Here is a 14,106-nt window from a genome sequence, read left to right as displayed (position 1 = left end):
TTGTAGCAATGAAATGCATCGATAAAACAGAGCCCTTAATCCTCCCCCTGTCACCTGAGTACTTATTGCTGTCTACCTTCTGAATTAATCCAGATTCTGGGTTCTAGTGAACATTTGTAAAAATGGTAAAAAACTCTGACAGTCTTGCATTGACAGGGGTTCCATTTTATCCTGGGAATCTTAATCTAATCATCATAGTAATATGACAAACGAGACTAAAATGTGTCAATCATACATTCCTTGGCATCTAACAGCAGTTTGTGCTGGTTGAATCAGAGTGAAGAACTATGGTCGCTGCTCCTTCTTGTAAAATGGACATCTAATATTGCAGAAGCTCTTAAATTACCTGTGAGACTTCTCTTTTAAGTTAGGTTGAAAATTGTCATTCTTCCTTCTGAATAATAAATATAGTGCTCTCTTCATATTATAGTGAAATGTATTTTGATGTTTAAAACTGGTAATAAGAGCTATTTCACTCTAGGATTGTCATCTTTTGTTTCTTTTCACTGCAATGAAAATTGAGACTTTCTATCTAGAAATGAAAACAAGATTCCCAGTTAGTAGCAAGTAACAGTCTCTTTTACTGATTACTTTAAAATAAGGACAAGGTATTTCAACTATTCACAGATATTTCTGACATATCACAAAATAACATAAGAGAAAAAGATCATAATCATATTCGAAGCAAAATAGTTTAAAATTTAAAGTTTACAAACACATTTCTTTTTTCCTTTTCAAAATGTTTGCTGTTACAGCTTTGCAGGAGACTTTCTGTTTGATCACATACATTTCTGCTCTATACACCATGTTTTGTCCTAAGAGATGAATGGGAAAAAATATTTTCAGACTTGTACTTTGTCAGGAACAGGGATTTGGAATATAACCTCTAATGTTCTTGCAAATTTGTGCCTGTGAACTTTGTACAAGACTGAATGTGCTATACAGCTGACACTGTATTTAAATATTCAAAAGAATTGAGATCTATTTTTTAATAATTTTTTTGAAATGTTAAGGCTGCACCACTAGCAGTAGTTTACCAATCTCTTGTCATTTTCTTAAATGTTATCATTACTTTGTCAATTTTAGAATTGCTAACAGTGATGATGATGCCCACTTAAAAAATTCCAAACCAAACAGAAGAATTCCCTGGGAAACTGCACAGCACATGCAGGATACCTAACTATAAAATTAGTCCAAAGTTTTGATAAATACTTAGTTCCCACTAGAGCTAATAGTTGTTCTAGTTCTAAAGAATAAAATGCTTATTATATACAGAAGGTTGGGCAGAGTATGGACATTTGCCAAAGACTACTGGAGGCATTTCACGGTCTGAATGGTTTGTACAGTGCTGCCCTTTTTCCTTGAGCATAGGCTTGTGCCACCTCTGGGAAGGGATCATTCCTGGCAGTGTCAACGGGCTCAACCTTACAAGATCTAAGTTCAACCTCTACTGTCTGCTTCAGCTGAACCAGGAGCTTCTTGCAGGACTGAGAGCCCTTTAGGGCTTGCTTGTGAGCTCGATGCAAACTTGTAGAGCATTTTCAGATGCCAGTTTCCATCAGGTGGTGAGTGTTTGGTCTTTTGCCTTCAGGACATTACAACATGAAAAACGGCACCAGCATTTTTCAATGAGCACCATTACTGACTTTGATAATTTGGCACGACCAGCAGTATTGAAGAAGATGCTAAACTTTTGTCTTGAACAAAAAGAAAGTACAGCTGCCAATTACCCTGCATCTACAGTCTGTAAATACTAAAAAATATAAATATGTTAACCATACACATATACACAAAACACAGCAGTAGCAATATTACAGGATGCAATGTCTACTCTCTCTAACTGGTTTTGGTTAATACAGATGCAACAGCAAAATAAATGCTATTTCATATATGAAAAACCTTTCTTCAAAGGTCAGTGGCAGTAAGCCAAAGCTGAGGTCCAGGCTTTTACTAATCCAATGTGACTCACACAAATTAATCAATGAAAGATAGCACTATGGGATGATAATGGCTGTCAGTTAACACAAACTTTGAGATGGAGCTTTCTTTTGCTACCATTTGTAATTAATTCTCCCTTTTTCACAAGTACTCTTTCTGTGAGCACTCAGCAGACTTAACAAGGAACAAAGTTATTACACACAATATATGATTTAAGGGTAAAGATTAAGAGAAAGAACCAGCCTGAGACTGGATTTCCTCAATCCTGGGAGGTGCTCTCCATGTATTTAAGTGAAATTTCCATGAGATTGCACTTAGCAGACCACTGAGAAGTTGCTGCTCTCCCACTTTTTCTTCTTTTCCATGCAGTTCTGTTTCAAAGTTTTGTAAGAATTGCATGAGAGGGGCAAGAGGAGATGACTGCTGGTCTTGGCTAATGCTCTTCAGAGCAGCGTCCTCTCCTCAAGACCACATCATCTAGTCCAATATCCCCAGTTCTTCCTTTACCTTTCTCACCTCTAAAAATAACCTAGAAAGAGAAATACAACAATTTGAGTGGGGGATGAAATAAAATTACACAGAAATAATTCTTTAAAAAGTGTGATGAAGGATTCTGGTCTTCATTCAAATTTTCCTCAGGTTTCCAGTAGGCCCCTCCAAAATCACTATCATTTAGTTGCTTTTGGGTTTTAATTAGCTAGAAAATAAAACCTCCACATTTCTTCCTGATTTCTCTTTGGCAGAGGCCTTCCCTGCTTACTTAAGAGGGTAAGTATCTGATCTTTGGATAAGTGTCCCACTGGTTCAGATCAGCAGCCCTGGCTGCCCATGCTGATAGCTACTGCCAGGGGGGTCAGGAGAGGCAAGGGACAGTGCAAACGGGTACTGCCAGAAGTGAGAAATTTAGGGGGGAAAAAAAGGGTAAGAATATAGCAGATACATTGTTAATCTGTTACAAATGTCCTCATCCTCAGTCCGACACTCATTTACAGCTAACAAAGTCAAGTGTCTTTGTCTGCCTTAATATCAGCCTTGATATTCATTTTAGAGCTAGACACTGTATATGTCTTGTAGCCTGCTCCCATCATGAACATTATGATGAGTGAGCTTTTCAGAGCACCTGATATTTAAGTCAAACAGGCCCTGAAATACCCAAACCACTTCTTCAGATCTGAAATAAAAACTGCCTTCAGAGGTTGAAGAATAACATGAGCTTTTGATACCAGTTTAATCACACAATGTTTCTAAAATTTCCAGGTATTAAAAGACTCTTCATGGCACTTCAAGCAGCTTCTTTTGATATGGGCATTGTTAGGTCATCATTTACTTTCTCAGCCTGATCAGCTGCAGGCATGCTAAAGGGCATAAAACCACATGTGATTGCACTTGTAATCTCCCTGCATTACCAAAAATTACTTATTTTCAGTATCTTTGCTCTGGTTTAGCCAGTTACTAATCCACAGGGGATTCTTCCTGTTTTGTGGCACTGTATTATTCAAAGCATTGCTCATGAGGAATCTTGATACAGGCATTTTTTTCTATAGAGTATGCCTCTGTCCATGAGGCTGCTCTTTTGTAGGTGGTCATTCCCTTAAAATGGGCTGTACCAGGTAGCTCAGGAAATGACAGAGTAGCCTATACTATATTTCTATAGCTGGGATTTCTTTTTTTGTATGCATAAAATTAATTTTTAAAAATGCACAATAACTCTCATCTGTATTGTGATTCCATTAGCAGGGATCAAAGTAGTAAAACAGAGTGAAACTGAACCCAGAAGATGAACGCTGCAGTGCTACACCATTTCAGCATCCTCAGCTTCTTCATGCAAAAACCCAAAAAGCAATACAATCATCAGTACTTACACTCTTGATGCCTACTCCTCGTAACGTTATGTGTGTCTGTCTCCAGCCATGGCCACCATTTCTTCCCCAGACAGCTGGGCCATGAGCACCAGTTTTCCTTACAAAGACTTGCAGGGCACCAGAATGCAGCCCAGGCACCTTATGCCTAAAGGAAAGGCACAAATCTCCAGCCTGAGCCATGTGACCCAACGGCAGGATAAGATGTGCTACTCCTCCTTCTTTGCCCTTGGGATCAGAGATGGTAAGGTACTGCCCCCCTGCAGTGGAAAGAACAGTTAGTTGGGGGGGTTTGTTTGGCTTTTTAAACCCTACTAGGTTGCAGGATCAAATGCACAAGAGTTATTAAAAATAAATAAAGGGGTCCACAAGGTCCAGAGAGTGTAAAATAAGGCATATAGAACCAGAACAAATGCATCTGCCTCCCACAGGGTAAGATCTACAGTGCTGCTCTTCTCTATACATTAGTACCAGGCTGGGTGTTGCCCATCTAATTTCTTTTTAACGAAGTAAAAACACCCCCCTCTCCAAAACTAAAACCTTGTGTATTCCTTCATTTCTGACAACCCCTTGATCACTGCATGATTTTAAACTCACAGTGACATTAAAGCATTGTGCAAATTCATGCACCTTTCAAGCTGCAATATTTTGCTGTTGGATTAGATAACAGAGACCAGGATAAATGCTATCATGTAATTGAGCTATGGCTCTGCCCCTTCCCTTTTGTTTGGGAACTGTGTTAACAGGGTAAATCTCAAAACATATCTATTTGCAACCCTGATAGCCTCTTTTATTTAACTGTAATTTAAACTCTTAATCTGGATTAGATAGAGAAAGCAAGAAGCAGTAATGATTTCCACATGGCTGTTAACCCCAAATTCTAACAGTAGGAAATTGTCAGTGAACATACATACTCAATTCAAAGCCCTATTATTATCTCTTATCATGTATGAAGTAAAGGTGCCTTCCAGAAAACACTCAGAACAGGAGAAGCTAAGGATCTCAGGTATCCATTAAACCTAGAAAGAAAAAAGGCACCTTTCACACTGACACTCAAAACTAAACTAAATGAGACTTCACATCTTGGAGAAAACCTAGACCTGTATGAGTTGTTTGTACTTTTCATTAAAACTTTTGCAAGGTGGGTAAAACCTTTAAAATCTGAAATTACCAAAGGGGAAAAGGTTAAAAAAAAATCCCAAAACCTTATCTTACACTGAATCTAAGAATTTTTTTTCTTTATGCTATCAGTTTTACATATTTTTTAATTTAAAAATGCCACCTGTACCTTAGTTTTCTTACGAAAGTGGCATTTTTAGGCTCCTTAGTTAAAACCAAAGATTTAGAAATATTGGGTGTTTGTAATATGGTTGACATACACAGTTATACATGATAGAAAAATATTTTTTAACCGTCTCCCTGTAACTACTCAAACAGAGCTTTATTTTTTGAAAGCTTCTCTTTGAAAGTCACAATGTTTTCCCTTGAAAAGCTGTAAAATTTAATTACAATGTACCACGGCTTGTCACACACTTAAAAGGAAAGCCAACCTTGTCTCCAATTCACTACTTCTACATAAGTTTTTAAGTTCTTTAATCTGAATGAGATTTAACAAAGCAAAGTATTATGCTGCTGTCTGGGCCCCTAGATTAGCATTTAGCCATGAAGTGGGATCTCAGGGAGTTTTTGGGGTTTTTTTCTTTTTTTTTTTTTTTCTTTTTTTTTTTCTTTTTTTTTTTATGCATTGCTTTTGCAGCTAGGTCACTAATTGCTAAAATAAGCTTAATAGAGTTTAAATAACTGTACCTGTTTACTGAAGATACAATTATGCCACTATGAAAATACTGACTTATTAAGTGCATTGTTTTCAGATAGTTAGTGTGGCTGAATCCAATCAATAGGAAACAGATTTAGTTAAGCACAAAGCAAACATAGCTGTAGGCAAGCCCCTGCAGGAAAAGGTGCCCTCAAATCAGCATTTTCTGCATGCAAGATAAGCTTATAATGCTTCAGCACAGCACCTTTCAAAATGCAGAGTCTGATAAACCAATATATAGCAAACTTTGCAAGGTGAAAGCAAGCAGTCAGGACCAAGCTGTGAAAATAAATCCTTCCAACAAGGTATTCCAGACTGGAGGGGGTGGATGGGTGACTTCAAGGGACTAGTTTTAACAGGTTATGTCAACAGCAGCAGAACATACAGAGGAAATAAAAAGCTGAGCTTGTCCCTGACTACTGGGAAGCAATGCAGGGAGAAAGTCTGACAACAAAGAGCCAGTTAAAAATCATAGTTCTGGAATTTAGTATGTATTAACAACAATTTTTGAGTACACATAATGAATATGCTTTGAGTGACTGACTTAGAAAAAATGGATTTTAAAATCTGTTGTTTCAAAAAAGGTATGGATTACATGTAATTTTTTTTAAGTGCCACTCTGCAAGCAAGAGACAGCTGCCTGTTTTCTCATCTGCAGGAGGAAGGAGCTCTGCTCTCCCAGTCATTCCCAAGGCTTTTCAAGTGTCACAAGGAGCTCCTAAAGTACCAGAGCAGCCTGTTTGGGGGGACCCCTGCCCGGGCAGTGAAGACAGCACTTCCACTGAGCCAGCCAAACAGCCTGGAAAAGGTGCCAGGTCACCTGCTGAGGTGGCAAATGACTGCCCCATCAGTGGCCAGACAGCTCTGACAGGATGGTGCATGAGGAAAATGGCTCTCAGTGCCCTCACCCTTCCTCATCTTAACCTGTGCCATTGTCCCGCCTGAGAGCGCCTTTCCTTCCGCCCTGCCAGCCCTACATCATGTGAGCTTTGTGCACTTCAAAGGCTGCTCCCTGGGCATGGAGTAATCCCATCATTATGGGGAGCCAGGGATGTGTGTCTAATCCCCGGCACTGCTGGGGGAAGGAGAGGCAGGGGAGGGCAGCAACCTCGCAGCACCACACCAAAATCAACAGGGGACAAAATACATCCCACTTCCTGGGACAGCAGAGCTGGGAGACAGGGAAGGGCTGTTCCTGTGGCTGAGCACCAGTGCTGATGCCAGTCTCCTGTCCTGCAAGGAGCCACTACACACTCCCCTCTAATGTTTGGTGTAATGTCACTTTTTAGCATCCCAAATAGTCCCTTTTTCAGAAGCCTCTGTTTTTCAGCATTTAAGTTGTCTGCCTTCAAGTTATTTAACATTTTTCTTATATACAGATTGATTTTATCCAATTCTACTCCAAGTTACAGCAATCTGAGAGGTTAAACTAGAACATTATATCTGGCAGCAAAACAAAGACTATTTCCAGTACCTTCTATAATTTTGCTAGTGATAGGGAAATAATTATGTTTACATGGTAGTTTGAAAAACAAGCTTTGTTTCACCATAAATAAAAATTGTTCTCTAGTCCACATTTTTTTCAGATTCCTTTAAGACAAACTTCTGCTGACTACGTTTACTACTCCTTCAGAGCCATTCCTATTTTAAAGAAGTCAGCTATGATCAAAGTGTAAATTTTCAATTGCTCTTTCACATTGGGAATCCTCAGTTTTGCTTTTTATACACAGAAGAGGCATCGGTGTGAAATATACCCCAGAACTAAAGGGAACAGAAGCTGTGTAATTTGTCCTCAAGCAGTCCTGTCATCAACCTCAAGCCTTGGTGGTTCTTCAACTGCAGGATGTGATTGTACACAGATCACTTACCTGATACATCTCTCACTGGTTCCCAGTGCAAGTCATCATCTTTGTCCTTGATCCATCCACACAGTCCACTGTCAAAATCACAGCTCTGCACCAGCACACCTAGCAGAACAGAGCAAGAGGTCACAAAAAAAAACCCAGAAATGATTCAGATTATTTTGGTTTTCAATTTCCCTTGTGGCTGACACTAGCAAGTAAGTATGAAAATTAAATGCAGAAGAAGGAGCTCAAGGAAAGGAATCTACAAAAATACTAAAACAATAAAAAGGACCCTTGTATTATTAACAATTCATGCTATTTTTGTGGTGATATTTTTTCTGGAAATAAAAGTGTAAGGTTCATATAGGCAAAGGATTAGTTTTACATGGTTTTATAAAGCATAGTTTAAAAGAGGGGCATAAGATGTTGGAGTCCTGAAAAATGTATAAACCACCAAGAAATGCCAAAAAATCATAAACCCTAGGTCCTAAGTAGGAGACATGGTCTTTACCTGGGTCATCGTTTGCTTCAAATTCATCAGCTGTAATCCCTCTTTCAATTTCAAGTATTTCAAACAGATTATTGCTCACTCCAGGCTGGCGTGGAACTGTGAAGAAAAATGAATGAGATAAGGAAGTAGGTCACTAATTTATCTCTAACAAAAACCAGCAGAGCAGCTCTGGGCATTGTGCTTTTCCTGGAGATTTCAATACATTTAATTATATTCAACACAAAGACTCATAAACTTTATGCCTACATGATTTATGATTTGTGTTGTAACATTTACCTAAGCACTGTAAAAGGTGATTCCAAATCTCCTAATGGCCCTTTGAATGAAAGCTCCTTTTTAACCTTGAAGCACACTATTCCTCTCCAAATGCATTTTCAGAGATAGTGGTTTTGCAATAAAATAAAGCCACATGAAAGTCCTCACACAACCTTCCACAGACATTTACAGGAGAACCTCAACAGGAGGCAGCAGTACTTGGAAGAGGCCCCAAGTGCACTTAACCTTTGAAATAGAGCTGAAGGTACATCCATCAATCTGCAAAGGATTAGAGCTCCCAAAACAATTATCAAGGTTGTACTGGGAGTTGAGAAGAAGGAGCTCTAGTGGAAGCTGGAATTCAACTGTAATTATATTTTTTGCTTTCCAGCACAGCCTGTGCTTCAGCTGCTGTTCCCAGCTGGAGGAGAAGGAACAGCTCTCGGTGATTAAGAGGCCCAGAGGTTATTAAACATTCAGCATTCAGGACAACCTGAAATTTATGAGCTCTTTGTGGGAGTGATGGCTGCCAAAGTCAGGCGGCTACAAAGACTCCCATGTATTTCTGAAGATGCTGTGCCAGTTTGTGTAAGTTTCTCACAGGTTTCTTGCCTGATGGACAGCTGTCAGCTAGAGATAAACAGATTGCACTGAATAGAGCTGTCTTGGAAAATTCCTCTTTCAGAGGCAGGTCTAATGCTTAATTCATAACAGTAGTAATGTGTTTCAGACATGTCTTCAGATTTTATAGGCACCTCTGACATCTAAGGTATTTGTAAGTGTCTTATCTATTAAAAACTTGGCATGTTTTCCACTTGCAGTGCTAAAATAACTATTAATGTCTCTACAGAACAAGTGAGAACAAGAAAAATTAAGATAACTGAAAGGACTGTTGCTTTCAGAAAATCAAATCCAAGTTTAAGAAGGAACTTCTTTTGCACTGGGTCAACATGAAAATAGCACTGCTACAAGAGTTCCTCTAAAGCCAGAAGACAGAAAAGAAAAAAAAATTAAAAAAAATGTTGAAACTAGGACAAAATAATCAAAATCTAATGTATTTTTAAAGTACTATTCTAGGCTAGAGGTCTTGAATAAAAAATTTATATAATAAAAATAAATAGTTAAAAAGCTCAAAATCTGTAGTAAACCGATGAACTCCTAAATATAATAGTCATTATTTGAATCATTAAATCTCCCTTTATTTTGTTTTCTTTTTAGTCCTTTGAAGATTTTTGACTATGTCTATTTGCAGTCTAGGATATTAATGCTCAAAACAGCTGCAGATTTAAGGCTGACTTGGGTATTAGAGGACAGTTAATTTTTAAAGATACCTTGATTGTAAGTAGCATTTCTGCTGCTTCGTTTCACCTGGGCTGTTTTGCTTACGTGATTAAAAACCTTGAGCTTTAACATGAAAGAAACCTTACAAATGTGCACAGTCCACACAACCTAGGCCAATAATTGCCTTGCAGAACATCTATGAATAAATATTATATTCAGGCACATAAATCAGTTGTTCACCCTGAATTATGTAGGTGGGGCAGTTGAAAAAGCACACCTATGCTGCACACCCAGGGAGCACCACCTGGCCTTTCCTCACCTCAGACTATGCCAAGGGAAGAAGATACTCTTTGTTTTCTATGCTATGGAGAGCAAGTCAGCTTCAGAACTGCTGAGCACAGCACAGCAGGCACCAAGTCTCAGACCACAGGTTCACAGGCAGGTAATTACAAGGTTCTAAATGAGCACTGTGGCAAAGAGCATGAAGGAAACTCTCTGCCATGCTTGAAGGTTTGTAGGATACTCAGGGGTCACAATTTTAAGGTACGTGTCCTGTGCACCCTCTTCCCAGTCTGTCACAGTCCATGCTTATGGAAAATACTGCAAAAAATATTAGGAACTTACCTTGTAAACTACTTCAGTTTACTTCTTCAAGTACCACTTCTAATGCACTGATGTTTTCTATAAACCTGAGTTACATCTGTGCACACATACAAGAATTCTCCAAATTCAAGTTGGTATATCTGCCTATAATTAAAGCTCTGCAAAATATTTTTTTTTAAAAACTCTCTGAGAGTTCTTTCTGAACACTTTTTTTACTAACTCCTAGAAGAATGTGTTGCAGTGTTTTAATAGAGTCTCTTCAGTGCTTGGACCTAATTACAGGAATGTGCACTCAATTTGAAACAAGGGTTACCATAAGAGATGCAGGACTCTAAATATGACCCACATGTACACTTCTTTTTGCCACGACAACCAATATTTTGAGTGGTGATCGTGGAAGAAAGTATTTGGTACAATTATTTTCTGCAAGCTTCCCAAGCCCTTTCTGTGTACTTTATATACTGTATCAGTGTGCTTTTCACTTAACTTCAATGGTTTGATAAAGCTTGTTAAATAGAAACTTGGCTTCTTTTACTTGGAGAATTTTATAAGCTCTGAGTGAGCCAATACATCCACACTACCTTATTCTCAAAGTTCACGAGCTAACTTCTTCATAGATGCACAAATCTGTGGGGAAATATTAAATAACTGTGATTATTAAATATTAAATAAGACCAATTTCTTTTGGGCATTTTTAACTTTTGGGAAAGCAATACAGCTTATTTTATTTACTTGCTAATTGCTGAGATTGGGAGTATAAGAAAGTACATGTGTATATATATCAGCTTGTTTGCAATAAACTAATAATTGCTGTTTTGGTGTTACAAAACCAAAACATGGAGTGCAACTTCATGTTATTAGTAATTGTTACTAATATTAATGATGCAGTTCTCTGGCTTACAGAAAAAACTGATTTTGCACTCTAAGTAAAATTCCACTCCACACAGTAATCATGACTAAGCTTCCCATTCACTAAAAACAACAAGAAAAAAGGACAAAGATTTTTTGACTGAATAGTTATGACTGAAAGCTGTTAAATCCCCCTTGCAAAAAATTCCTGCAAGTGATGAGATTTCATACACAACTAGTAGAAAACAGCTAAAAGTAAGGGTAGTCCAGAGGTCAGTCAGACTGAGAAAACAAGAATAAGTCCTGTTTTCCTCCAGGGAAGATATTGATATATGCTGGGCTAAAAAAAAGAGGCAACAGAGAGGTACATTTCACCCTTTTGTTTAGACACCACAGTGTCCAGGATATATTTCTTAAAACTCTACAGATTTAAATTCTGCAGTAAGAGTTATTTTAGGAAGTGCTTTGATGGACTGTGCCACCCTCTCCAGCACTGTTTACATACGAGGGGAGACAAAACAGTGTCAGCACGCCACCACTCTGCAGTCCAATCTTGCACTTCTTGGGCAGTTACAAGGCTCAGTAAGTTTTACCGAAATCAAGCATCTTGGTATTTATCTTTGCAGAAGGTTTTCTGCAAAGTGACCTGCCTGTTTTTGTATGAACATCCATTCAGGAGGTGCAGAGTGCCAACTGAGTTTCAGGGAAACACAGCTGAATAAAACAAGGAGTGTACAGAAGCTTGCATATCAGATCTGGGAACAAAACTTGCTGGAAGATTGATTGAGGGTGAGACTTGTAAGACTCCTATATTTCATGACTAAACTCCAGAGTACCAACAGGAACAAAGCACCTATCGCAAATGCTTAAAAATAAAGACAAATACATTTTAAAAGGTGCCAAGACAGTGAAGACAAATGAAATACTGTTGTAAAATAATGCTACTTTAATGATATCAAGGAATAACAAAACCCCTATTCTTTACTTTTATTATTTCCTTTTTTTTCCAACAGCTTCAAGGATCACAAAACTGCACTTACTGCACTAAGGACTTTGCCGTAACTGAAAGGGAGAAAAGAAAGAATCCAGTTTTAACCCAATCTTTACATTTTTAATAGCTGTTATGAGAAAAATTTCCTAACTCCAATATTTTTGGCTCCACTAAGGGCTAAGAAGGAAAACTGCTGAACTGTCTTTTAATACAGATAAGGGGGTTTGTTTTTGCTATGCTGATATCTAGTATTATGCTTTAAGTTTATGCTTTTAGTTCTTATCATCCAGATCCCAATGGTAGCAGAAATTCACAGTATTATTGAGAAGTTTGTTCTATTTGTTAGAGACTTATAACTAGAAAAGTTTTTTCTGTACTTCACTGTAGTTTGTATCCATCCTGAAATAGTTAAATATTAAGCTATCACTGCATTCCTCTCTCATTGCCATTCCCCCCATATCCATATCAGGAGAAGATTATCCTTGGTGCCAGATTCCACTGTCTGCATCTGACTAAGTGGTTCAAAGGCCAAGTGTAGGAATTTCATGTTAAAAAATACAAATTTTTTTGTTCTCTAAAAAAGCAGTTCCCCAAAGTCACTGCAGGTTTTTTTAGAAAAGGAGTAAAGCATCTAAAGAAAAGCAACAATCCAATATCTTTCAAAAATTGTAAAGGCATTTAAATAACATTATCAGCATTTTTATCATTTGTGCTCTTTGTCACTGCTGAACAGAGCAATTTCTCTGATCCTCAGCTCATTTCAAGTTGAGCAGCACATTCAAGAGAGCTCTAACGTGAAATCCTAGGTCAAGTTACTCAGTGTGTGGAACAGAAGGTCGAATAACAACAAAGGGAAAAAATAAGGAGCAAGGAGTCACCAAGGAAAAGGTTAACTAACAAAAAACTAGAATTTGAGAGATGCTTGAAGAAAAAAAGTCCATTTGGCCCAAGCATGTTTCTTCTCCTGATGTGGAGCAATCCTAGAGCACCAGGATTGGCAGGATTTGGTCTAGGATATCTGTGCAGCAGCCAATGGCCCCTTTGCCATGGATTCCCTGACAGAAGTACCACCTATTCGATGGCAGAGCAAAGCAGTGCTGCCTCCTCCAAGTCTGGCTAAGGCTGCTGAGCCCCATGGGAAAAAAAGGAAGGGAAATGCCCATGCATCCCAAGATAACCTAGCTGAAAACACAACTTTGAGGTCTTTAGCAGATGCTAATGGCTGGGAGCACAGAACTGCCAGTGGTTGCTGGGTACAGTGCTCTCTATGCTGGGTTTTGCACATCCCTGTGTGATAAAACACTACTTTTTGTGACTCTTTGGAATACAACAACCCTTGGAGACACGGAAGGAAACAGACATCTAAGAAGACAAATTCTTTTGAAGATTTATAAAACTGAGGTTAAATCCTAGTTCATGACCTGAGTGGATTTAACATCAATTTTCTCCTCTGTTTTCCGAGAAAATAAGAGTTACAAGACTACTAATTGCTGCCTGTATTCTCTAGTGAGAAACAAAGAAAGGCAGAAAGAGCAAGGCTTTTGCTCCTCTTTCCAGGCAGGCATATGGGGACCACAGTGCTAATTAATTTTTGTGAACTGGCTTCTTTGCTGCCTCAACTGGAGAAGCAGTTAATGTGAGGAGATGAACCTAAATAAGCTCAATGTAAGCAAAACAAAATTAGCTCATATCCACAACCCAGGAATATTACTATGATGTCTGATGTAGGTGAGACTACAAAGAAATAGCTTTAAAGAAGCTGAAGGAAATAGTTCAAAACTCCCCTTTCCCTGAAGAAATATAGAGGCAAGTGAAAAATCCATGAATGTTTTTGGAGGTGGGGAGGGCTTGGCACATCCAGCTAGCAGCTAAGAAGCAGTTGAAGGTTAGCTAAATGTTACTAGTTATCCCAGTTTGAAATCCTGTATTGCCTTAACACCACGGTTGTTACCACTGTGTCTGGCTGTGAGGAATGATTTTGGAGAGGCACTGGCTTACATTCAGTGGGAGCACTGCCATCCTGAGCTCACAGTGCCTCACACTGAGCAGCTGCAGCCAAACAGAGCCAGGCACTGCTCTCCCACACACCTGGAGCAGGGGCAGGGCTGGCCAGCAGGAACCTGAACTCAACCCTCCCTGCACACATCTGTAAGCTAACG

General features: G+C 38.7%; 1 protein-coding gene across 3 annotated transcripts in view; it reads right to left on the bottom strand.

Moving 5' to 3' along the window:
* Positions 1–557: 557 nt before the first annotated feature.
* NPNT (nephronectin) overlaps positions 558–14,106 on the bottom strand; it is a 49,008-nt gene continuing 35,459 nt past the window's right edge. For all 3 annotated transcript variants that reach the window (XM_053976679.1, XM_053976681.1, XM_053976680.1), the window contains 4 exons: positions 7,969–8,064; positions 7,482–7,580; positions 3,801–4,057; positions 558–2,467 (listed from right to left, as the gene is read on the bottom strand). In XM_053976679.1, the coding sequence (XP_053832654.1) occupies positions 2,372–2,467; positions 3,801–4,057; positions 7,482–7,580; positions 7,969–8,064 (548 nt within the window). In that variant the 3' untranslated portion in view covers positions 558–2,371. The remainder of the gene's footprint in view (positions 2,468–3,800; positions 4,058–7,481; positions 7,581–7,968; positions 8,065–14,106) is intronic.

The sequence above is a fragment of the Vidua macroura genome, chromosome 4 (assembly GCF_024509145.1).
Source record: "Vidua macroura isolate BioBank_ID:100142 chromosome 4, ASM2450914v1, whole genome shotgun sequence".
Classification (NCBI taxonomy): domain Eukaryota; kingdom Metazoa; phylum Chordata; class Aves; order Passeriformes; family Viduidae; genus Vidua; species Vidua macroura.
This window is presented reverse-complemented; position numbering and strand designations above follow the sequence as displayed.